Source organism: Bombina bombina, chromosome 5, assembly GCF_027579735.1.
Source record: "Bombina bombina isolate aBomBom1 chromosome 5, aBomBom1.pri, whole genome shotgun sequence".
NCBI lineage: Eukaryota > Metazoa > Chordata > Amphibia > Anura > Bombinatoridae > Bombina > Bombina bombina.
This window is the reverse complement of record NC_069503.1, coordinates 479144138-479170924: the sequence shown is the minus strand read 5'-3', so window position 1 is coordinate 479170924 and position 26787 is coordinate 479144138. Positions and strand designations below refer to the sequence as shown.

The 26787-nt window shown below is 43.1% G+C and overlaps 1 protein-coding gene across 1 annotated transcript in view; it reads left to right on the top strand.

Moving 5' to 3' along the window:
* Positions 1 to 26787, top strand: part of LOC128660490 (uncharacterized) — a gene marked incomplete in the record, with an annotated part of 570712 nt that overhangs the window by 136411 nt on the left and 407514 nt on the right. The window contains 1 exon segment of the mRNA XM_053714367.1: positions 11361 to 11382. Within this exon segment, the coding sequence (XP_053570342.1) occupies positions 11361 to 11382 (22 nt within the window).

Sequence of the window (26787 nt, the reverse complement as noted above, 5' to 3'; positions counted from 1 at the left end):
TGACGGAGTCCAGGTTATCAAAGATTCTCAATGCTTGCCGTGTCCTTCATTCCATTCCAAGCCCATCAGTAGCTCAGTGCATGGAGGTAATCGACTTAATGGTCGCGGCAATGGACATAGTGCCATTTGCGCGCCTGCATCTCAGACCGCTGCAACTATGCATGCTCAGTCAATGGAACGGGGATTACTCAGATCTGTCCCCTTTTCTAAATCTGGACCAGGAGACCAGAGATTCGCTTCTCTGGTGGTTGTCACCGGTTCATCTGTCCAAAGGAATGACCTTTCGCAGGCCAGATTGGACGATTGTAACAACGGATGCCAGCCTTCTAGGCTGGGGAGCAGTCTGGAATTCCCTGAAGGCTCAGGGATCGTGGACTCAGGAGGAGAAACTCCTCCCAATAAACATTCTAGAATTAAGAGCAATATTCAATGCTCTTCTAGCTTGGCCTCAGTTAGCAAAGCTGAGGTTCATCAGATTTCAGTCGGACAATATCACGACTGTGGCTTACATCAATCATCAAGGGGGAACCAGGAGTTCCCTAGCGATGTTGGAAGTCTCGAAGATAATTCGCTGGGCAGAGTCTCACTCTTGCCACCTGTCAGCGATTCACATCCCAGGCGTAGAGAACTGGGAGGCGGATTTCCTAAGTCGCCAGACTTTTCATCCGGGAGAGTGGGAACTTCACCCGGAGGTATTTGCTCAAACCGGATCTGGATCTCATGGCATCTCGCCAGAACGCGAAGCTTCCTTGTTACGGATCCAGGTCCTGGGACCCGGGAGCGGTGCTGGTAGATGCATTAGCAGCCCCTTGGGTTTTCAACATAGCTTATGTGTTTCCACCATTTCCGTTGCTACCTCGGCTGATTGCCAGGATCAAACAGGAGAGGGCATCGGTAATTCTGATAGCGCCTGCGTGGCCACGCAGGACCTGGTATGCAGACCTAGTGGACATGTCGTCCTGTCCACCATGGTCTCTTCCTCTGAGGCAGGACCTTCTAATTCAGGGTCCTTTCAACCATCCAAACCTAATTTCTCTGAGGCTGACTGCCTGGAAATTGAACGCTTGATTCTATCAAAGCGTGGGTTTTCGGATTCGGTTATTGATACATTAATACAGGCTCGGAAACCTGTGACAAGAAAAATTTACCATAAGATATGGCGTAAATATTTATATTGGTGCGAATCCAAGAGTTACTCATGGAGTAAGGTTAGGATTCCTAGGATATTAGCTTTTCTACAAGAGGGTTTAGAAAAGGGTTTATCCGCTAGTTCGCTAAAGGGACAGATTTCAGCTCTGTCTATTCTTTTACACAAACGTCTGGCAGAGCATCCAGACGTACAGGCCTTTTGTCAGGCTTTGGCTAGGATTAAGCCTGTGTTTAAAGCTGTTGCTCCTCCGTGGAGCTTAAACTTGGTTCTTAAAGTTCTTCAGGGTGTTCCGTTTGAACCCCTTCATTCCATTGATATTAAGCTTTTATCTTGGAAAGGTTTGTTTTTGATGGCTATTTCCTCGGCTCGAAGAGTCTCTGAGTTATCTGCCTTACATTGTGATTCTCCTTACCTGATCTTTCATTCAGATAAGGTAGTTCTGCGTACTAAACCTGGGTTTTTACCTAAGGTTGTTTCTAACAGGAATATCAATCAAGAGATTGTTGTTCCGTCATTATGTCCTAATCCTTCTTCAAAGAAGGAACGTCTTTTGCATAATCTAGACGTGGTCCGTGCTCTGAAGTTCTACTTACAGGCAACTAAAGATTTTAGACAAACTTCTTCTCTGTTTGTCGTTTACTCTGGACAGAGGAGAGGTCAAAAGGCTTCGGCTACCTCTCTCTCTCTTTTTGGCTTCGTAGCATAATACGTTTAGCCTATGAGACTGCTGGACAGCAGCCTCCTGAAAGAATTACAGCTCATTCCACTAGAGCTGTGGCTTCCACCTGGGCCTTTAAGAATGAGGCCTCTGTTGAACAGATTTGCAAGGCTGCAACTTGGTCTTCACTTCATACTTTTTCCAAATTTTACAAATTTAACACTTTCGCTTCTTCGGAGGCTGGTTTTGGGATAAAGGTTCTACAGGCAGTGGTTCCTTCTGTTTAATGTTCCTGCCTTGTCCCTCCCATGATCCGTGTACTTAGCTTTGGTATTGGTATCCCATAAGTAATGGATGACCCGTGGACTGAACACACTTAACAAGAGAAAACATAATTTATGCTTACCTGATAAATTTATTTCTCTTGTAGTGTGTTCAGTCCACGGCCCGCCCTGTCTTTTTCAGGCATGTCTAAATTTTAAAATTATAACTCCAGTCACCACTGCACCTTATAGTTTCTCCTTTCTCGTCTTGTTTCGGTCGAATGACTGGATATGACATGTGAGGGGAGGAGCTATATAGCAGCTCTGCTTGGGTGATCCTCTTGCAACTTCCTGTTGGGAAGGAGAATATATCCCATAAGTAATGGATGACCCGTGGACTGAACACACTACAAGAGAAATAAATTTATCAGGTAAGCATAAATTATGTTTTTAAGTTTACTGCCTCTTTAACTATGTGCAGAATAATATAACATTATGTTTAAGTTTACTGAATACTGTCCTGTTAAACCTAGATCACTGCACTTTGTCAATGTCAAAAACATTACAATTGACATCTGACATGAGATAATATGCATGTATATTGATTTAATGTCTCTGGCTGAATGTAATTTATATCCCATCCCTATTATGCACTTTGACAATCTTATAATATAGTGAAGACATTTCTAAATGGGCCATAAGAGGTGAAGTGGGATATTAGATTAGATATATAAACAGCAGAAGATTAAATTGTGTAAAAGGAGAAATGAAGGGTTTTATAGTTTATGCATGGAGTACAGGTGGTATATGGAAAAGAGCAAGATAATTGAGAAGCTGGTATTAAGCATTTTTTAGTAATAATATTTCTCTTGTTAAGTGTATCCAGTCCACGGATCATCCATTACTTATGGGATATTAACTCCTCCCCAACAGGAAGTGCAAGAGGATTCACCCAGCAGAGCTGCTATATAGCTCCTCCCCTAACTGCCATTACCAGTCATTCTCTTGCACCCAACGAATAGATAGGATGTGTGAGAGGACTGTGGTGATTTATACTTAGTTTCATACCTTCAATCAAAAGTTTGTTATTTTATAATAGCACCGGAGTGTGTTATTCCTTCTCTGGTAGAATTTGAAGAAGAATCTACCTGAGTTTTTCTATGATTTTAGCCGGAGTAGTTAAGATCATATTGCTGTTTCTCGGCCATCTGAGGAGAGGTAAACTTCAGATCAGGGGACAGCGGGCAGATTAATCTGCAAAGAGGTATGTAGCAGCTTATTATTTTCTGACAATGGAATTGATGAGAAAATTCTGCCATACCGATATAATGTAAACTCAGCCTTAAATGCAGTAGCAGCAACTGGTATCAGGCTGTCATGTATGTATATTTTACACTTCAGTATTCTGGGGAATGGCACTTCACTGGAATTATACTGTATGCATAAAACTTTAGCCTAATTTGCAGGGACTAGCAACAGGCTTTTTAATAACACTCAATTTATTAATGTTAAACGTTTTTTGCTGGCATGTAAAATCGTTTAATTTTCTGAGGTACTGGGTGAAAAAATGTTTTGGGCACTATTTTTTTCCACTTGGCAGTCGTTTTATTTAATTTATGACAGTTTACTGATCTCTCTCACTGTTATGTGTGAGGGGGAGGGACCTTTTTTGGTGCTTTTGCTACGCATCAAAAAATTCAGTCAGAAGTTTATTGTCTTCCCTGCATGATCCGGTTCATCTCTACAGAACTCAGGGGTCTTCAAAACTTGTTTTGAGGGAGGTAATCACTCACAGCAGAGCTGTGAGATTGTAGTTGACTGTGATAAAAAAAAAAAAAACGTTTATTTCTGTATTTTTTTTTTTTTTTTTCTGCTATCAGGGTTAGTTATCCTTTGCTAATGGGAGCAATCCTTTGCTAAAATTGTGTTTTTTACAAAGATTTGATGCTATAACTTTTCAGTTTATTAATTTTCAACTGTCATAACTTTTTCTGTGCTTCTTATAGGCACAGTACGTTTTCATATTATAGTAAATTACTTGAAAAGTATTTCCAAGTTGCTAGTTTATTTGCTAGTGTGTTAAACATGTCTGATTCAGAGGAAGATATCTGTGCTATATGTGCTAAAGCCAAAGTGGAGCCCAATAGAAATTTATGTACTAACTGTATTGATGCTACTTTAAATAAAAGTCAATCTGTACAAATTGAACATATTTCACCAAACAACGAGGGGAGAGTTATGCCGACTAACTCGCCTCACGTGTCAGTACCTGCATCTCCCGCTCGGGAGGTGCGTGATATTGTAGCGCCGAGTACATCTGGGCGGCCATTACAAATCACATTACAGGATATGGCTACTGTTATGACTGAAGTTTTGGCTAAATTACCAGAACTAAGAGGTAAGCGTGATCACTCTGGGGTGAGAACAGAGTGCGCTGATAATATTAGGGCCATGTCAGACACTGCGTCACAATTTGCAGAACATGAGGACGGAGAGCTTCATTCTGCGGGTGACGGTTCTGATCCAAACAAACTGGATTCAGATATTTCAAATTTTAAATTTAAGCTGGAAAACCTCCGTGTATTACTAGGGGATGTGTTAGCGGCTCTGAATGATTGTAACACAGTTGCAATACCAGAGAAAATGTGTAGGTTGGATAAATATTTTGCGGTACCGGCGAGTACTGACGTTTTTCCTATACCTAAGAGACTTACTGAAATTGTTACTAATGAGTGGGATAGACCCGGTGTGCCGTTCTCACCCCCTCCGATATTTAGAAAGATGTTTCCAATAGACGCCACCACACGGGACTTATGGCAAACGGTCCCTAAGGTGGAGGGAGCAGTTTCTACTTTAGCTAAGCGTACCACTATCCCGGTGGAGGATAGCTGTGCCTTTTCAGATCCAATGGATAAAAAGTTAGAGGGTTACCTTAAGAAAATGTTTGTTCAACAAGGTTTTATATTGCAACCTCTTGCATGCATTGCGCCTGTCACGGCTGCAGCAGCATTTTGGTTTGAGTCTCTGGAAGAGACACTTGAATCAGCTCCATTAGATGAGATTACACACAAGCTTAAAGCCCTTAAGTTAGCTAACTCATTTATTTCAGATGCCGTAGTACATTTAACTAAACTTACGGCTAAGAATTCCGGATTCGCCATTCAGGCACGCAGAGCACTGTGGCTAAAATCCTGGTCAGCTGACGTTACTTCTAAATCTAAATTGCTTAATATACCTTTCAAAGGGCAGACCTTATTCGGGCCCGGGTTGAAAGAAATTATCGCTGACATTACAGGAGGTAAAGGCCATGCCCTGCCTCAAGACAGAGCCAAACCTAAGGCTAGACAGTCTAATTTTCGTTCCTTTGGTAATTTCACAGCAGGAGCAGCATCAACTTCCTCTGCACCAAAACAGGAAGGAGCTGTTGCTCGCTACAGACAAGGCTGGAGACCTAACCAGTCCTGGAACAAGGGCAAGCAGGCCAGGAAACCTGCTGCTGCCCCTAAGACAGCATGAATCGAGGACCCCCGATCCGGGAACGGATCTAGTGGGGGGCAGACTTTCTCTCTTCGCCCAGGCTTGGGCAAGAGATGTCCAGGATCCCTGGGCGTTAGAGATCATATCTCAGGGATACCTTCTAGACTTCAAATTCTCTCCCCCAAGAGGGAGATTTCATCTGTCAAGGTTGTCAACAAACCAAATAAAGAGGCGTTTCTACGCTGCGTACAAGATCTTTTATTAATGGGAGTGATCCATCCGGTTCCGCGGTCGGAACAAGGACAAGGGTTTTACTCAAATCTGTTTGTGGTTCCCAAAAAAGAGGGAACTTTCAGGCCAATCTTGGATTTAAAGATCCTAAACAAATTCCTAAGAGTTCCATCGTTCAAAATGGAAACTATTCGGACAATTTTACCCATGATCCAAAAGGGTCAGTACATGACCACAGTGGATTTAAATGATGCTTACCTTCACATACCGATTCACAAAGATCATTACCGGTATCTAAGGTTTGCCTTTCTAGACAGGCATTACCAGTTTGTAGCTCTTCCATTCGGATTGGCTACGGCTCCGAGAATCTTCACAAAGGTTCTGGGTGCTCTTCTGGCGGTACTAAGACCGCGAGGAATTGCGGTAGCTCCGTACCTAGACGACATTCTGATACAAGCTTCAAGCTTTCAAACTGCCAAGTCTCATACAGAGTTAGTACTGGCATTTCTAAGGTCGCATGGATGGAAGGTGAACGAAAAGAAGAGTTCTCTCTTTCCACTCACAAGAGTTCCCTTCTTGGGGACTCTTATAGATTCTGTAGAAATGAAGATTTACCTGACAGAAGACAGGTTAACAAAGCTTCAAAATGCATGCCGTGTCCTTCATTCCATTCAACACCCGTCAGTAGCTCAATGCATGGAGGTGATCGGCTTAATGGTAGCAGCAATGGACATAGTACCCTTTGCACGTCTACATCTCAGACCGCTGCAATTGTGCATGCTAAGTCAGTGGAATGGGGATTACTCAGACTTGTCCCCTACTCTGAATCTGGATCAAGAGACAAGAAATTCTCTTCTATGGTGGCTTTCTCGGCCACATCTGTCCAGGGGGATGCCATTCAGCAGGCCGGACTGGACAATTGTAACAACAGACGCCAGCCTACTAGGTTGGGGCGCTGTCTGGAATTCTCTGAAGGCTCAGGGACAATGGAATCAGGAGGAGAGTCTCCTACTAATAAACATTCTGGAATTGAGAGCAGTTCTCAATGCCCTTCTGGCTTGGCCCCAGTTAACAACTCGGGGGTTCATCAGGTTTCAGTCGGACAACATCACGACTGTAGCTTACATCAACCATCAGGGAGGGACAAGAAGCTCCCTAGCAATGATGGAAGTATCAAAGATAATTCGCTGGGCAGAGTCTCACTCTTGCCACCTGTCAGCAATCCACATCCCGGGAGTGGAGAACTGGGAGGCGGATTTCTTAAGTCGTCAGACTTTTCATCCGGGGGAGTGGGAACTTCATCCGGAGGTCTTTGCCCAAATACTTCGACGTTGGGGCAAACCAGAGATAGATCTCATGGCGTCTCGACAGAACGCCAAGCTTCCTCGTTACGGGTCCAGATCCAGGGATCCGGGAGCGGTTCTGATAGATGCTTTGACAGCACCTTGGACCTTCGGGATGGCTCATGTGTTTCCACCCTTCCCGATGCTTCCTCGATTGATTGCCAGAATCAAACAGGAGAGAGCATCAGTGATTCTAATAACGCCTGCATGGCCACGCAGGACTTGGTATGCAGATCTAGTGGACATGTCATCCTGTCCACCTTGGTCGCTACCTCTGAAACAGGACCTTCTGATCCATGGTCCCTTCAAACATCAAAATCTAATTTCTCTGAAGCTGACTGCTTGGAAATTGAACGCTTGATTTTATCAAAACGTGGTTTTTCTGAGTCAGTTATTGATACCTTAATACAGGCTAGGAAGCCTGTTACCAGAAAGATTTAGCATAAGATATGGCGCAAATACTTATATTGGTGCGAATCCAAGAGTTACTCATGGAGTAAGGTTAGGATTCCGAGGATATTGTCTTTTCTACAAGAAGGTTTAGAAAAGGGTTTATCCGCTAGTTCCTTAAAGGGACAGATTTCAGCTCTGTCCATTCTTTTACAGAAACGTCTGTCAGAAGTTCCGGACGTTCAAGCTTTTTGTCAGGCTTTAGCTAGGATCAAGCCTGTGTTTAAAACTGTTGTTCCACCATGGAGTTTGAACTTAGTTCTTAATGTTTTACAGGGGGTTCCGTTTGAACCCCTTCATTCCATTGATATCAAGTTGTTATCTTGGAAAGTTCTGTTTTTAATGGCGATTTCCTCGGCTCGAAGAGTCTCTGAGTTATCTGCCTTACATTGTGATTCTCCTTATCTGATTTTTCATTCAGACAAGGTAGTTCTGCGTACTAAACCTGGGTTCCTACCTAAGGTGGTCACTAACAGGAATATCAATCAAGAGATTGTGGTTCCATCTTTGTGTCCTAATCCTTCTTCGAAAAAGGAACGTCTGCTACACAATCTAGATGTAGTCCGTGCCCTGAAATTTTATCTACAGGCAACTAAGGATTTTCGACAAACGTCTTCCCTGTTTGTCGTTTATTCTGGTCAGAGGAGAGGTCAAAAAGCTTCGGCTACCTCTCTCTCCTTTTGGCTTCATAGCATAATACGGTTAGCCTATGAGACTGCTGGACAGCAGCCTCCTGAAAGAATTACAGCACATTCTACTAGAGCTGTGGCTTCCACTTGGGCCTTTAAGAATGAGGCTTCTGTTGAACAGATTTGCAAGGCTGCAACTTGGTCTTCTCTTCATACTTTTTCCAAATTTTACAAATTTGACACTTTTGCTTCTTCGGAGGCTGTTTTTGGGAGAAAGGTTCTTCAGGCAGTGGTTCCTTCCGTATAAAGAGCCTGCCTGTCCCTCCCGTCATCCGTGTACTTTAGCTTTGGTATTGGTATCCCATAAGTAATGGATGATCCATGGACTGGATACACTTAACAAGAGAAAACATAATTTATGCTTACCTGATAAATTTATTTCTCTTGTAGTGTATCCAGTCCACGGCCCGCCCTGTCACTTTAAGGCAGGTAATTTTTCCATTAAACTACAGTCACCACTGTACCCTATGGTTTTCCTTTCTCTGCATGTTTTCGGTCGAATGACTGGTAATGGCAGTTAGGGGAGGAGCTATATAGCAGCTCTGCTGGGTGAATCCTCTTGCACTTCCTGTTGGGGAGGAGTTAATATCCCATAAGTAATGGATGATCCGTGGACTGGATACACTACAAGAGAAATAAATTTATCAGGTAAGCATAAATTATGTTTTTTTGGGTTTTACCATGAGAATTTTTTTATTTTGATGATAGATACTCATACATCAGTGTGCGGTTGTTGAGCACTTGCTGGGCAGCAAAGACAACACATGATTGTGAGAAGAGAGCAGTGCGGCTGGGGTATTTGTTCCAAGGGTGGTAGCATCCAGGATTACAGGAATGGGTGGCTGTAGATCATCACCATGGCTGTACAGACCAGGACTAACTGTCCTGCGAACGGGTCTATCCGGCATTGATGGGATACAGTTTAAAGTACACAATGGAAGTATCACTAGCAAATGAGCTAGCAAACTTTGCAACGCTATGCGAGTCTAAAATCACTGCCACGCCCCTTATGCACGTTTGGCCTAACAAGAATGCTACTCACCACCACGCCCCTTGTGCACGTGTGGCCTAACAAGAATCTAAATGCACCGGGCTAAATTTTAGGTGCGGCTAGCGGCGTCGGAGTTTAGTGGGGGCTAAAACCAGGGGGGCTAAACTTAAGACGACAGTGGCGCACTGGTGTAACAGTCTTGGGGGCTTCTACAATCGTCTACAGTAAAGTCTAAGAGTGCACCCCCCCCAAATCTGCCGCGCTAGGCATGGACCTTGTTGGCCTAGGCCATAATCTGCCCCTCTCTGTAGACATTGGGTCATAGTAATGCTGCTTCAGCTTTGTTTGAAGAGGAGCAGGGATTACATTTTTTATTTTAATGGAACAGGGATCCATAAAAGTGATCATGAGAACAAAGTGAAACACTGGCTCTTGATATTATCCAACCACAATGTCTGGCTGGTGAGAAACCTTCCAGGCTGTAGGTTTTTATATGGAGTGTTTGTGGTATCATGGGTAGTATTATACACCTGGGAAGGACATTTGCATTCTGGTTCTTGGAACCTCATGTGTATACTATGCATATACGTATCAAACTGTTAAGAACAGTGCTCACCCTTCCTGGGGCAGGCCAAGGTCTTTGGGTAGAGATTTCAGGGATCTGTAAACAGTGTTAGGTTGTTTAGCCCCTCCCATTAAAGTGTTGGCACACATCCAAAGTACCCTTTATGGCTGGCATTCCCCAATTCTCACATTGTAATTTATCTCTGCAGGTGTGATGTAGTGATGCCAAAAGTCAATAGGGTCAATCTGTTTCTTCATTCATGTATGTTAAAATAGTAGAGCAGTGTTAAGTATGGGACTAAAGAATGCAGCAGACATTGTCTTCTTACTGCTACTTATCTGGGGATGAGTAAGACAAATCTAAATAAGAGCAAGTTTTTTTTGCAGCACAAGTATAGGTATTTGTTTCTCCTTAATGTTTTTTGCAATTAGATCTAAAACTCATAACCTTAACCTTTTATGTATCTTGGCTTCAAGATTTCTGTTTGTTATATGCAAATAAATGGGAGAAACTGGTAAACGTGGAAATCTGTTAAATTTGATATATATATATATATATATATATAATTTGTTTGATTTGCCAAGTTTTGATTGGCCTAAGCACAGTATACATTGCCAAAATGAATTAAATCATCCTCTTAAAAACAGAATTTTGTTTAGTCTAAAAATCTAAACTTTATTATTAGTTGGTTTGTTCCTACTTATTTTTTTTAAAAAGTGACATCAATTAATTTTTATCTTCTAATGTTTTAGGAAGGGGGAAATTGATGGTAAAGATTCAACCCTAAGTGTCTGATTGCAACATTTTAAAATATGACTCATTGTTTACTTGTTAAAAACGATAAAACAAAAATATGGATATTCTGAAAACAAACTCTCCCACAAAATATTATATTTTACTGTATTACTAAATTCTGTGGTTCTAGAGTTTATTGAATTGTCATACTTCTTAACGTTTGATTGTGAACCCTGGCAGCAATGTAATAAATATGTAATTTTTGCAGTTAAATTAAAGGGATATGAAAAAAATGTCTTTTGTTATTGAGACAGAGCATGCAAATAAAAAAAAAAACTTAGTTCTCATATTCTTTGTTGAAGAGATACCCAGGTAGGCATCTGGAGCACTATAAGGCTATAAGTGCTGCCATCTAGTGCTCTTGCAGATGGATAACATTCTTGCAAAGCTGCTTCCATATACTGCTTCAGGAATAGGCAGGCTCCTAAACCTACATCCCTGCTTTTCAACCAAAGATTCCAAGAGAACCAAGACACATTGATAATAGAAGTACATTAGAAAGTTGTTTGAAATAGCATGCTCTATCTGAATCCTCAATGAAAAATGAAAGGGTTTCAAAAGCACAGAAAGTGATACTTAAATCCAAGTGCAAAGAACTAAAAACAACTTCAATGTTGGAAATGGCTCACCAATTGATGAGTTAAACAATGTTAACGCCCTTAAACAATTTTTTTATTAATGCAGATATGATTAGATTTACTTAATTATGTATTTCACTGATATCTTTTTCTCTCTCTTTTTCTTTCAGGAGTAACAACAACCCTAAAAATGTATGTGGTTTTTTCATTCTTTATGTATTTTCAAAACAAGCAGTAATACTGATTTTGTTCATTCAAACTCACTATGAAAATTAATTTTCACTAGTTTTGGCGTCAGATTCTGAAATAAGCTACTCTGTTTAAGACATATGCTTAAGATTTCCTGATATTGAATAAAGGGACAAACCTAAGTAGGCTCAGAAGGTGCTGATTGGTGGCTGCACATATATTCCTCTTCACATTTGCTTTTAGCTAACTCCCAGTAGTGCATTGCTGTTCCTTCAACAAAGGATACCAAGAGCATAAAGAAAATTAGATAATATGAAAGTTGTTTAATATTGTCTTCTCTGTCTGAAACGCACGTTTGGGGTTTCATGTCCCTTTAAGATGATTTGATCTGTAAAAAAATGTGTTTTAGGGTTTGATAATTTAATGGTGTTTCTCTGAAACTTACGTGAAGCCAAAAGATTTAAATTGTGTACCATTATATGATTATTTTCTGTTGATAGTGGTATTTAAGGATAATAGTCCTGGTGTTACTCAAGTGATGGTTTCCCAGAACTAGTAGTTCTAAATCGCATCACAATCTCCATAAAATTATAGCTAATATGAAAATGGGGATGAATGTGAGTGAATACTTGAAGCCACACAAAACCCAAAATGTTTCTTTGATGATTTAGAGCATACAATTTTAAATAATTTTTCATTGTACTTCTTTTATTTAATTTGCTTCATTCTCTTGATATCCTTTGTCCTATGGTCAGTAGCAATGCATTGCTGGGAGATAGTTGCTTATTGGGCGCTGCACATATATACCTCCTTGTCATTGGCTCACCTGATATGTGCAGCCAGTTCCTTTAGCAAAGGATACCAAGAGAATAAAGCATATTTGATAATTGCAGTAAATTGGAAAGTTGTTTAAAATTGTATTCTCTATCTGAATCATGACAGAAATATTTTGCGCTATATGTCCATTTTAAAACTGATTTTTTTTTTGTAGTGATCATGGTAGATCCTGATATTACTATATGTAGTTTCAGTTCTGTATGAAGAAATATGAACTAAAGAAAACAATTTGTAAGGATGTAGCAAGCTATAATGCCAACTCAAATGTAGCCTGGGACACAGAGTCAATAAAAGGAAAGGAAAACATTTTTGATTTAAAAAAAATAAAAAATAAATCACCATGAAATACACAAGTGCAATCATTTTAATCTATTTCTTAAACTAAAACAAATGTCAGTGATAAGGGGCATACAATTTTTTTTTTAACACATCTTAAAATTCAGCTTCCAATCATTTCAACATGTTTTAGCAAAAAACAATCTGCTTTTTTTTTTCTTTAAAAAAATATAACAATAATAATTCATAGATACAAACACTAATAATAAAATAATAATTAGAAAATTAGGGGGAAAGAAAGAAGGAAAAAAACAAAAAGGAAGAAAGAGACAGAAAAAAAATAAGGAAGGAAACAAGTAAGGTGGATATTGCTGTCTTTACCTGATTAGTACCTGTTATAAGCCAATGAGAATAACAAAAATAGTCCAAACCATTAACTGACGTCAAAAGAGAAATGTGTGCCAATAAGTACAACATATCCAAAATAATTCCCTGGTATGAGGGAATAGAAAAAGAAAGACCTAAAAATAACATTCTTATACCAGGTGAGACTGCCTGTAGGTTCACTAATATGAGATTCTTACGAAATACTGTTCCAATAATTTCTTTTATTAAAGTACCATAAAACATGTTGAGATCTGTGCATATCCTAAAAGGGCTAATTAAAGTGATTGTTATACACTTTGGTTTACCAACACTAGGATTTATCATCCCTAAAAATAAACATTAGTTTCTGTCATTGGATCCTAAAAAACGATTGTTACAGAAGCATTAGTTATTTTGTTGTGAAGAGCTTATTTCCCAGCAGCAATGCCTGAACCAGCCAAGCCAGCGCCTAAGAAGGGCTCCAAGAAAACCGTAACAAGTATCATTTCATAAAGTTAACTTTGTTCAGCTTTTAGAAACTATTTTCTAAATACAAGTTTGCTGGCCTCAGCTCTAATTAAGTTTAGTGATAAACATTCCCATTGTCTAATTACCTCCGGAGTCAGACTGCTAATTGATAAGATGGACTGCATTGTTTTCTTGTGTGTAACTTGTTATCTGAAGTACTGTAATCCTATTGTGGCCTGTCAAAGGGCGTTGTCTCTCTATCTAAATGTGTGATGGGGGATTTTATGCTTCCCCCCTGGGAGTGCCCTGTGTGCATGTAACCTCAATAAAAAGCAGGCTGGGCATCCCAGTCCTGAGTTCTTGGTTGACCCTCAATCGCAGCGTTGACTCGTTTTTGTGGGCTAAGGGGGATTATTCTACATTTGCGAGACTCATATAGAATACTATGGAAAGCAGCTTCTCCCCTCTTCAGCAATAGGAATCCAGGCTACTAAGCGGTCCATCTCTCAGCGAGACTAAGGGTAACCGTAACATTTGGCGGCAGCGGTGGGATTTTCCTGGATTTCCTAGGAGAGGTACAGAACGGATGGAGAGCGCTTACGAAAAATTGAAGCGTACAACCCTAAAGGATTTACTTGAAAGCAGAGGGGGGTACGCCAGCAACCGGCCGAGGAGAGAGCTGATCGCAGAATTGAACAAACTGGATCAGAGCTTCACAATGGCGGAAACACCGACCACGATTAGTGACGAAAAAACCAGGATTGTTCGGGAGAGGCTCTCACTGTACGGGCCAAACTCCTCCATGGAATTGGTACAGCAGTTGATGGCAGAAGCGGACGAGGATATACGAAAGACTCGAGCCCACAAACTCAACCTAGCGAACGCACACCGCAATGCTGAAGCCCCGCAGGTAATCATCCCTGTCGAAAATGCTGGGAGGCCCAAGATACCCTATGCAGCATTTCGACCCTTCCTAGAGAGCGAGACAGGGATTGATGAATATTTGGCGGACTTCAAAAGGCAATGTGCCCTGCACCAGATTCCCAACAGAGAGTGGCCCACGATATTGTCTGGGAAACTATCCGGGCGAGCCCTGGAAGCCTTTCGTACTCTGGGTGCTGAAGAAGTGACACAGTATGAGCTAGTTAAGGAGACACTGTTGCGACGGTACGCGGTAACTCCGGACACGTATCACCAACAGTTTCGGGGCACGAAAAAGAAGCCTAACGATACCCATATGGAATGGGCGCACCGAATGCGGAGAGCGGCAAATCACTGGATGAGCGGAAGTAAAGCGGTGACTGGTGAGGAAATTTTACAATTGTTTCTCTTAGAACATTTTTATAATGGCATGGAACAGCAAGGGAAGGAATGGCTGCGAGACAGGCGGCCTTCTACCTTAGAAGAAGCAGCCAAATTGGCCGATGAACATTATGACTCCCGTCTTCACGAACCCACAAACTACCAAGCTCCAGCACGGGTCGAACCCAGAGAGGTTTACCGTGCACCCCCTCGTGCTGAATTCCGAGCCCCGGTGCCCGCAGGGCCCGCCCGACACTCAGGACCACCCAATAACGGCTCTGAGCATCCCAGACCGACTTGCCACCGATGCAAGCAACCAGGGCATTTCATGGCTAGTTGCCCCCTTAATACGCACCAGACACCCAGGAATTACAATTACCCCTCTGGGTCATATCGTCCGGCCCGGGCCCTCTGTGTTAACCAAGAGGCCCCTATGGAGGAATATTTGGGGCCGCTTCACGAGGCGGACCCTGTATATGCTGCCTCAGATAACCGCCAGCACCATCGGCAGAAGGTATGGCTCGAGGGGCGATCTACCGAGGGATTGAGAGACACAGGGGCTACTATCACGCTGGTACAGAGTCATTTGATGCCGGAGCACAAGCGATCCGGACAGACTGTGGCCGTTAGAGTGGCGGGGGGGATGTGTACAAAATTCCAACAGCTAAAGTGCATCTTGATTGGGGAGCGGGAAAGGGGGCTGTGAACGTGGGCATAATGGATAATTTACCTGCCGAAGTACTACTGGGCAACGATTTGGGCCCCATGACTTCTGACTATGCTCCGGTATGCAACAACGAGGCGAACTCAGTGACTACACGGGCCCAAGCCCGGACGGAGCGAGAGCTCTCACCAGTGCGGGAGACACAGGTAAGACCTACCCCGACCTTGCCTGACATGTTAGGCCCCATACCCTGGGACACCCCAGATGCTTTCGAGACAGAGTCTAAGACTGACCCGACCTTACAAAAGTACCGGGAATGAGCAGAGACCGGAGGGGGCGGGGCAGATAACGAAACATTCTTATGGGAAAAAGGGAAACTATACCGCTGGACAGAGAAAAGGGGACAGCGTAGGCGACAGCTGGTAGTGCCCCACAAATACCGTCAAGAAATCCTCAAGATAGGCCACGACATCCCCTTAGCAGGCCACCTAGCCGTAACCCGTACCCTACACCGCATTACTCACACGTTCTTTTGGCCAGGGGTACACGCTGACGTTAGAACTTACTGTAACACCTGCGATGTGTGTCAACGAGTAGGAAGGCGAGGGGATCACCCTAAAGCCCATCTAGTAAATATGCCCATTGTAGAGGAACCCTTCAGCCGGGTTGCTATTGACCTAGTGGGACCACTGGCTACCCCTAGTCCCTCCGGTAAGCTCTACATTCTTACCGTAGTGGACTACGCTACCAGGTACCCAGAGGCTGTCGCCCTATCCAACATACAAGCGGATACGGTAGCGAATGCACTAGTACAGGTGTTCTCCCGGGTAGGATTTCCAAAAGAAATCCTATCCGACCGAGGCACCCAATTTACGGCTGAATTGACCCAACAACTCTGGCAGGTTTGCAAAATTAAGTCCCTCCTGAGCTCCCCATACCACCCCCAGACGAACGGGCTGTGTGAGAGGTTCAATGGGACCCTCAAGCAAATGCTCAAGACGTTCACTCAGGAATACCGAGACTGGGAACGCTTCCTGCCGCACCTCCTATTTGCTTATCGGGAGGTGCCCCAGGAAACGACAGGGTTCTCTCCCTTCGAGTTCTCTACGGAAGAAAGGTACGGGGACCCCTAAACCTGATCCGGGCGCACTGGGAGGGAGAGATTGAGACTGACGGTGTCCCCATTGTGCCATACGTGCTGGAACTCAGGGACTGAATGGAGCAATTAGCCAAATCCGTGCGGGCTAATCTCCAGTCGGCCCAGAGAAGACAAAGTATGGTACGATCGGGGGGCCCGAAAGAGAATCTTCACCATAGGACAAAAGGTGTTAGTACTTATGCCGGTGAAGACAGACAAATTGCAGGCGTCCTGGCAGGGCCCCTACCAGATCGTAGAGAAAAGGGGAGACACCACTTATGTGATAGCTAGCTGCCACGACAACAATCTTAGAAAGACATTCCATGTAAACATGCTCAAGGAATATTTTGAGCGACCAGAGAACGTGACGGCCGTATGTTGTTCCCCTCAGGAAGACCCCGACAGTCTACCCATTAGACTAGACCTATTAGAAAAGAGTCTCCCCACAGGTATAGTGGCTCAGGTTCAGATAGGAGACCGACTTAGCCCCACTGAAAGGGAGCAGCTCAACCAACTCCTACAGTCCAAACACCTCACCTTCTCCCTGAAGCCAGGGTACACTACGTTAACCACCCACCAGGTAGATACTCCAGGACAAGCTCCCTTGCGCCAGGCTCCGTACCGAATCCCCGAAGCAGTTAGGACAGGAATGAAGGAGATCGATGAGATGCTCCAACTCAGGGTAATTGAGCCCTCCGATAGTCCCTGGGCCTCCCCAGTTGTCTTGGTGCCCAAGAAAGATGGGATCACCCGGTTCTGCGTAGACTATCGGAGGCTCAAAGAAAAGACCGTGACGGACGCTTACCCTATGCCCAGGGTAGACAAGCTACTCGATCGTATAGCCAGGGGAAATTACCTGACCACTATTGACCTCTGGAAAGGTTACTGGCAGATTCCCCTGGCCCCGGAGGCTATCCCCAAGTCGGCATTCGTCACCCCATTCGGCTTATATCAGTTTAGGGTAATGCCGTTTGGGATGAAGAATGCCCCAGCTACATTCCAGCGCTTGGTGGATAGGCTCCTGGATGGCTTCCAGAGTTTTGCTTGCGCCTACCTGGACGACATAGCGATCCACAGTGAGTCCTGGGAGGACCACTTAGCTCACATAGGAATGGTTCTGGATAAGATCCGGGCTGCTGGCCTGACTCTGAAGCCAGAAAAATGCCACTTTGGGATGGCCGAGGTACAGTACCTGGGTCACCAGGTGGGGTGTGGAAAGCAGCGACCAGAGCCGGCCAAGATAGAAGCTGTCGCCAATTGGCCCACCCCCATCACTAAGACTCAGGTCCTAGCCTTCCTGGGCACGGCAGGGTACTATAGACAGTTCGTACCAGACTACAGCACACTTGCCAAACCCCTGACTGACTTGACCAAGAAGAACTTACCTCGAAAGGTCCTGTGGTCTCCCCACTGTGAAACGGCTTTCCAGGCTCTCAAAAATGCTCTAATTAACGCTCCTGTCTTGGCGGCCCCAGCCCTTAACAAACGTTTTATCGTCCATACAGATGCTTCCATGTTCGGGCTGGGAGCCGTCCTCAGCCAAGTAGGCGAAGATGGAGGGGAGCATCCAGTTGCCTACATCAGCCGGAAGCTCCTGCCCCGTGAAGTCCGCTATGCAGCGGTCGAAAAGCAGTGTTTGGCTTTGGTGTGGGCATTAAAGAAATTGACTCCCTATTTATATGGGCAGGAGTTCACCGACCATAACCCGTTGGTGTGGCTGAACCGGGTCTCTGGAGATAACGGCAGGCTATTACATTGGAGTTTATCGTTGCAACCCTTCAATTTCACCATTACTTACAGACCTGGGAAACAGAATGGCAACGCCGATGGGTTGTCCAGACAAACCGACCTCAGCCCCGCATAACCAGCGGTCTGGACAGCCTTAGTCTGCCCCGAAAAGGGGTCAGACCGTGTCTGCCAGAGTGTTCCACAGAAAGGGAGCACTGTTACAGAAGCATTAGTTATTTTGTTGTGAAGAGCTTATTTCCCAGCAGCAATGCCTGAACCAGCCAAGCCAGCGCCTAAGAAGGGCTCCAAGAAAACCGTAACAAGTATCATTTCATAAAGAGTTAACTTTGTTCAGCTTTTAGAAACTATTTTCTAAATACAAGTTTGCTGGCCTCAGCTCTAATTAAGTTTAGTGATAAACATTCCCATTGTCTAATCACCTCCGGAGTCAGACTGCTAATTGATAAGATGGACTGCATTGTTTTCTTGTGTGTAACTTGTTATCTGAAGTACTGTAATCCTATTGTGGCCTGTCAAAGGGCGTTGTCTCTCTATCTAAATGTGTGATGGGGGATTTTATGCTTCCCCCCCCTGGGAGTGCCCTGTGTGCATGTAACCTCAATAAAAAGCAGGCTGGGCATCCCAGTCCTGAGTTCTTGGTTGACCCTCAATCGCAGCGTTGACTCGTTTTTGTGGGCAGAAGGGTGTCCTAGCTGTACTACAGCTAAGGGGGATAATTCTACATTTGCGAGACTCATATAGAATACTATGGAAAGCAGCTTCTCCCCTCTTCAGCAATAGGAATCCAGGCTACTAAGCGGTCCATCTCTCAGCGAGACTTAGGGTAACCGTAACAACGATGTTAAACTCACCCTATCTGAAAGGCAAGAATATCGCTATCTTAGCGTCTCCGGCCACCATGGCACATCACTCTTCTCCAATTAGGTAACTTTTCCACCTCTAGACCAATAGCTGTGCTAGGATGTCAGTTGACACACGCGGCTATTGCTTTAGAGGTGGAAATGTTACCTCATTAAAGAAAGGGCTGTGCTGTGGGCAGCTGGAGGTGCTGGGTTACCAATATTCTTGCCTAACATTGTTTTTTTAGGTAACTATGACAGAAACTGTTTCTTTTTACTGATGGTAAATCCTAGCGTTTGTTATACACTTTGGTTTACCATTACTTTGAATTCAAAATAGTTTGAATTATTTATTTTTTTTAAAACAAAGTGCATGAAAAGATATTTCCTTCCCTAAGGCAGGGAGAGTCCACAATTCCTTACTGTTGGGAAATACAACACCTGGCCACCAGGAGGAGGCAAAGATACCCCAGCCAAAGGCTTAAATATCCCTCCCACTTCCCCTATCCCCCAGTCATTCTTTGCCTTTCGTCACTATAGGAAGTTCAGACAATCTTCCTCTTTGTTTGTCATCTATGTGGGGAAGCGTAAGGGGCAGAAGGCTACTACGACTTCCATATCTTTCTGGTTGAGGAGTGTCATTCGCTTAGCTTATGAGTCAGCGGGACAACAGCCTCCTGAGAGGATAACGGCTCATTCCACTAGAGCAGAGGCTTCCTCTAGGGCTTTTAAGAATGAAACCTCAATGGATCAAATTTGTAAAGCGGCTACCTGGTCCTCCTTACACACTTTTTTTTAAATTTTTTATAAGTTTGATGTGTTTGCTTCGGCTGAAGCAGCTTTCAAAATAGAGCCCCTCCTCTTTTTTTTATGTTTCCTCACGTTATTCATTCAGTGTGCTCTGGAGCTTGGGTATAGTTTTCCCAACAGTAAGGAATGGAGTTGTGGACTCTCCCTGCCTTATGGAAGGAAAACATAATTTATGCTTACCAGATAAATTCCTTTCCTCCTGGCAGGGAGAGTTCACAACCCCGCCCGTAATCTATTTTTTCGATGGGTGGCCCCCGGATTTTAAATTATTTCTTCTGGCACCTTTTTTATACCCTGATGTTTCTTCTACTTTACCTTGTTCCCTAGGCAGAATGACTGGGAGTAGGGGAAGTGGGAGGAATATTTAAGCCTTTGGCTGGGGTGTCTTTGCCTCCTCCTGGTAGCCAGATGTTGTATTTCCCAACAGTAAGGAATGAAGTCGTGGACGCTCCCTGCCAGGAAGGAAAGGAATTTATCTGGTAAGCATAAGTTATGTTTTTAAAATAATTTTCAAAAATAAGCTAAATCACTTAGTAGTCTGATCCATCCCCCCCTTATCAGTGTTTAGCTTCAGAAACAGAGGCATCATACTTCAACTGAGTTCACAGCTGCTAATTTGCTTCTAGGCATGCTCCAGCAGGTCATGGGCGTGCATGGTCACATGCACAGTTTGATCCTGGGAGTTGAGAAGTATCTTTTGCTACCATTCTCCCCTAGGCTAGCAAGCATATGAGGTATCAAGCCACAGTAAGAAGAGGGTTTTCCACTACCTACAGAAATGAATATATAAGTATATATTAAAGTATATAATTAATATTATTAAATAAAATAATGCACCAAACACACAATCAAAATAAAAAAATATTGCACATTAAAATTATAATGCATATATAATACATATGTCTATATATAAACATTTTACAGGATGTATAAAAATGTATGCAAGCAATAGTACTAATAATGTATATATTTATATATGTATTTTTAAAACATCCTGTAGTGGACATATGTTTTATACAGTATATGCATTATTTTTTGGTGCCATACTTAATAACAATGTTTTGTACTACATTTCTGTAGGTAGAAGATAAAATAGTATTGCTTCATACCCCTCATAAACAAACATTACCTTTTTATCAGGACTGTCTCACCATCAAACCCCTATGCTTATAGTCTAAGGGGGAACATAATATTATTATATTATATAATATTTTCTAATTTTGGGAGACACATTATGAATAGAAGTAAATTGTAACATCTGCCTCTTTTTATAAGCTCACCAAATACATTCAGCTAGCTCCCAGTAGTGCACTGCTGCCATTTCAACGAAGGATAACAAGAGAATTAAGCTAAATTGGTAATAGAAGTAAATTGTAACATGTGCCTCTTGTCATAAGAATGGCTATTTTGCATTACAAAACTAATTAAACTGAATTACAAGTATATAAAATACACTGAAACTGGATGACACATATGATAGCCACAGAAACTGAAGGAAAAGTCTCCGTATATATCATTTTGATATTTAATATATTTATTAAAATATATTTCTCCTACATTGGTGTATCCGGTCCACGGCTTCAACCTTACTTGTGGGATATTCTCTTCCCCTACAGGAAGTGGCAAAGAGAGCACACAGCAGAGCTGTCCATATAGCTCCCCTCAGGCTCCGCCTCCCCAGTCATTCTCTTTGCCGCTCTGAACAAGTAGCATCTCCACGGGGGTGGTAAAGAGTATGTGGTGTTAGTTGTAGTTTTTTATTTCTTCTATCAAGAGTTTGTTATTTTAAAATAGTGCCGGTTTGTACTATTTACTCTACAGCAGAAAGTGATGAAGATTTCTGCTAAGAGGAATATGATTTTAGCACCAGTATCTAAAATCCATTGCTGTTCCCACGCAGGACTGTTAACCAGAGAACATCAGTTGGGGGGAACAGTTTGCAGGCTTAACTGCTTCAGGTATGATCAGTCATTTTTCTAACAAGACCAAGTAATGCTAGAAGACTGTCAGAAATTCCCTCTGGGATTGGTGAGCCATTTTTTTCTTATAGACTCTGTATAAAATGATGGCTTATATTTAGGGCTCTATGCTGGTTGACACTATTGTGGGCTTTAAAATCGATTGCTTTTTAGCATGTTTTTCACTATAAATAAGGTGTTTTTTCAGACTTTAAAACACTTTTGGGGTTTAATTTCGTCCTGGCACTTATTTGGACACCTAAATCTAGTCAGAAAGGCCCCTCCACTCTAGAATGAAGAGGGAGGAGGCCTAATTTTTAGGCCTAAATTGTGCAGTTGTTTTTGCCTAGGCAATCCATGCAGCTTCATGTGGGGAGTCAAGAGGCATCATAAAAGACTCCAGGGAGGCTTATTTCCTGCTAAAATAATCCCTAATGAAGGTAAAGGCTACAGTGAGAAGCTGTGGCTAGTACTGTAGTGTGTTAACTGGTTAATAACTGTTATTAACTCCGGTTTGGGCATTAAGGGGTTAATTGATCTGAAAATTTGTGTGCAATCTTTTCAAAGCATTAAGACTCTGTGGTGAAAATTTAATTAAAATCGGATGTTTATTTCATGGTTTTTTTGATGTTTCAGTAAAAAAGTGTGCATTAAGGGGTTAATTGATCTGAAAATTTGTGTGCAATCTTTTCAAAGCATTAAGACTCTGTGGTAAAAATTTCATTAAAATCAGATGTTTATTTCATGGTTTTTTGATATTTCAGTAAAAAAGTGTGCTTTTTAATTATTTAAAGAGACAGTAACGTTTTTGTCAAAAATAATTTTTATTGCATTATAGTTCTGTTTAAGTCTGTTAAACATGTCTGAGTCTTCAGATAGCCTATGTTCTGTATGTCCAAAGGCCAAGGTGGTTCCCCCATTAAATTTATGTGTGAAGTGTGCCATAGCGTCCAAACAGCTTAAGGACAGTACAATCACACTTAAAAATATAGCCCAAGATTATTCTTTAGCTGAAGGTAGTGAAAATAGCTTGCTTTCCTCTCCTTCTGTGTCAACACCAGCTATGCCCGCGCAGGCGATGCCCAGTACATCTAGCGCACCAATTGCGATTACTATGCAACAGTTAGCAGCAGTAATGGATAATTCTATCGCAGCATTTTTATCCAAACTGCCAGCTTTCCTAGGAAGCATGATTGCTCAGTTTTAAATACAGAAAATGAGCAAGTAGACGCAGAGGATAATTTATCTGTAGTGCCCTCACATCAATCTGACTTGGCGGTGAGGGAGGGCTTGTCTGAGGGAGAAATTTCTGACACAGGAAAAGTTTCTCAGCAGGCAGAGCCTGATACCATAGCATTTAAATTTAAGCTAGAACACCTCCGCGCTCTACTTAAGGAGGTCCTGGCTACTCTTGATGATTGTGACCCTTTGGTGGTCCCAGAAAAATTGTGTAAAATGGATAAATTCTTAGAGGTCCCAGTACACACTGATGCGTTTCTGATACCTAAGAGGGTGGCGGATATAGTGTACCTTTTGTTCCCCCTCCTATATTTAAGAAAATGTTCCCCATTGTTGACCCCAGAAGGGACGCGTGGCAGACGGTCCCTAAGGTAGAGGGGGCAGTTTCAAAGCTAGCTAAGCGCACAACTATACCAATAGAAGACAGTGGCGCTTTCAAAGATCCTATGGATAAAAAATTAGAAGGTTTATTTAAGAAAATTTTTGTTCAACAAGGTTTTCTTCTTCAACCAATTTCTTGCATTATTCCTGTAACCACTACAGCTGCTTTTTGGTTTGAGGAATTAGAAAACTCGCTCCAGAAGGAGACTTCTTAGGATGAAGTCATGGATAGAATTCACGCCCTGAAGTTGGCTAATTCTTTCATTACAGATGCCGCTTTTCAGTTAGCTAAATTAGCGGCGAAAAATTCTGGTTTCGCAATAGTGGCGCGTAGAGCGCTTTGACTAAAATCGTGGTCGGCGGATGTGTCGTCCAAAACAAAATTGTTTAATATTCCTTTCAAGGTAAGACCCTATTCGGGCCAGAGTTGAAAGAAATTATTTCAGATATCACTGGGGGAAAGGGCCATGCCCTTCCACAGAATAGACCTTTCAAAGTTAAAAATAAGTCTAATTTTCATTCCTTTCGCAATTTCAGGAACGGACCGGCTTCTACCTCTACAGCCACTAGGCAAGAGGGTAACGCACCCCAGCCCAAACCAGCATGGAAACCATTGCAAGGCTGGAACAAGGGTAAACAGGCCAAAAGACCTGCTGCTGCTACCAAGACAGCATGAAGGGGTAGCCCCCGATACGGGACCGGATCTAGTAGGGGGCAGATTTTCTCTCTTTGCTCAGGCCTGGGCAAGAGATGTTCCGGACCCCTGGGCACTAGAAATTGTCTCTCAGGGGTATCTTCTAGAATTTAAGGACCTTCCTCCAAGGGGAAGGTTCCACTTGTCTCGCTTATCTTTAGACCAGATAGAGAGACAGGCATTCTTACATTGCGTAGAGTACCTTTTAAAAATGGGAGTGATAAACCCAGTTCCAACAGCAGAACAAGGACTGGGATTTTACTCAAACCTGTTTGTCGTTCCCAAAAAGGAAGGAACTTTCAGGCCAATTCTGGATTTAAAGATCCTAGACCAATTACTCAAAGTTCCATCATTCCAAATGGAAACCATTCGGATTACCAGTTCGTGGCTCTTCCCTTCGGATTGGCCACTGCTCCGAGAATTTTCACAAAGGTGCTAGGGTCCCTTCTAGCGGTGCTAAGGCCAAGGGGCATTGCAGTAGCACCTTAACTAGATGACATTTAATACAGGCGTCGTCTTTTCACAAAGCAAGGGCTCATACGGACATTGTTCTAGCCTTTCTAAGGTCTCACGGGTGGAAGGTGAACATAGAAAAAAGTTCTCTGTCCCCGTTCACAAGGGTTCCCTTCCTGGGAACAATAATAGACTCGGTAGAAATGAAAATCTTTCTGACAGAGGTCAGGAAATTAAAACTTTTGAACACTTGTCGAGTTCTTCAATCCATTCCTCAACCCTCCATAGCTCAGTGCATGGAGGTAACAGGACTAATGGTTGCGGCAATGGACGTGGTTCCTTTTGCTCGAATTCATTTAAGACCATTGCAACTGTGCATGCTCAAACAATGAAATGGGGATTATGCAGATTTTTCTCCCCAGATTCAGATGGACCAGCAAACCAGAGACTCACTCCTCTGGTGGTTGTCTCAGGATCACCTGTCTCAGGGAATGAGTTTCCGAAGACCGAAGTGGATCATTGTCACGACCGACGCCAGCTTCTTAGGCTGGGGCGCGGTCTGGAAGTCCCTGAAGGTTCAGGGTCTATGGTCTCGGGAAGAATTTCTTCTCCCGATAAACATTTTGGAATTGAGAGCAATATTCAATGCGCTCCAGGCATGGCCTCAACTAGCGGAGGCCAAATTCATCAGTTTTCAGTCGGACAACTTGACGACTGTTGCGTACATCAATCATCAGGGGAGAACAAAGAGTTCCCTGGCGATGAGGGAGGTATCCAAGATCATCAAATGGGCAGAGGATCACTCCTGCCATCTATCAGCAATTCACATCCCAGGAGTGGACAACTGGGAAGCGGATTATCTGAGTCTTCAGACTTTCCATCCGGGGGAGTGGGAACTCCACCCGGAGGTTTTTTTGCTCAGCTGACACAGCTATGGGGCATTACAGATCTGGATCTGATGGCGTCACGTCAGAACTTCAAAGTTACACGTTACGGGTCCAGGTCCAGAGATCCCAAGGCGACATTGGTAGATACCTTAGTAGCGCCTTGGTCGTTCAATCTAGCTTATGTCTTTCCACCGTTTCCCCTTCTCCCCCGGCTAGTAGCCAGGATCAAGCAGGAGAAGGCTTCGGTAATTCTAATAGCTCCTGTGTGGCCACGCAGGACTTGGTATGCAGACCTGGTGAATATGTCATCGGTTCCACCATGGAAGCTGCCTTTGAGGCAGGACCTTCTAATTCAAGGTCGATTCGAACATCCAAACCTAGTTTCTCTGCAACTGACTGCTTGGAGATTGAACGCTTGATTCTAGCTAAACGTGGGGTTTCGGAATCAGTTATAGATACTCTGATCCAGGCTAGAAAGCCTGTCACCAGGAAAATTTACCATAAGATATGGCGGAAATATCTTTGCTGGTGCGAATCCAAGGGTTACTCATGGAGTAAGATTAGGATTCCAAGGATACTATCTTTTCTCCAAGAAGGATTGGAGAAAGGTCTGTCAGCTAGTTCTTTTAAGGGACAGATATCTGCTCTGTCTGTTTGGTTACACAAGCGTCTGACAGCCATGCCAGATATTCAGGGTTTGTACAGGCTTTATTCAGAATCAAGCCTGTCTACAGACCTGTGGCTCCTCCATGGAGTCTAAATTTAGTTCTTTCAGTTCTTCAAGGGGTTCCATTTGAACCTCTACATTCCATAGATATTAAGTTACTATCTTGGAAAGTTTTGTTTTTTTGTAGCTATGGGGTTCGTGCTTTAAAGTTTTATCTAAAAGCAACTAAAGACTTCAGACAAACATCGTCCTTGTTTGTCGTCTATTCTGGCAAGAGGAGAAGTCAAAAGGCGACTGCGACCTCTCTGTCTTTCTGGCTGAAAAGCATCATCCGGTTGGCTTATGAGACTGCTGGAAGGCAGCCTCCTGAACGAATTACAGCTCACTCTACTAGAGCTGTGGCTTCCACATGGGCTTCCAAGAATGAGGCTTCTGTTGAACAGATTTGTAAGGCAGCAACTTGGTCTTCACTGCATACGTTTGCCAAATTTTACAAATTCATTACTTTTGCTTCTTCGGAGGCTATTTTTGGGAGAAAGGTTTTGCAAGCAGTGATGCCTTCCGTTTAGGTTACCTGACTTGTTCCCTCCCTTCATCCGTGTCCTAAAGCTTTGGTATTGGTTCCCACAAGTAAGGATGAAGCCGTGGACCGGATACACCAATGTAGGAGAAAACAGAAT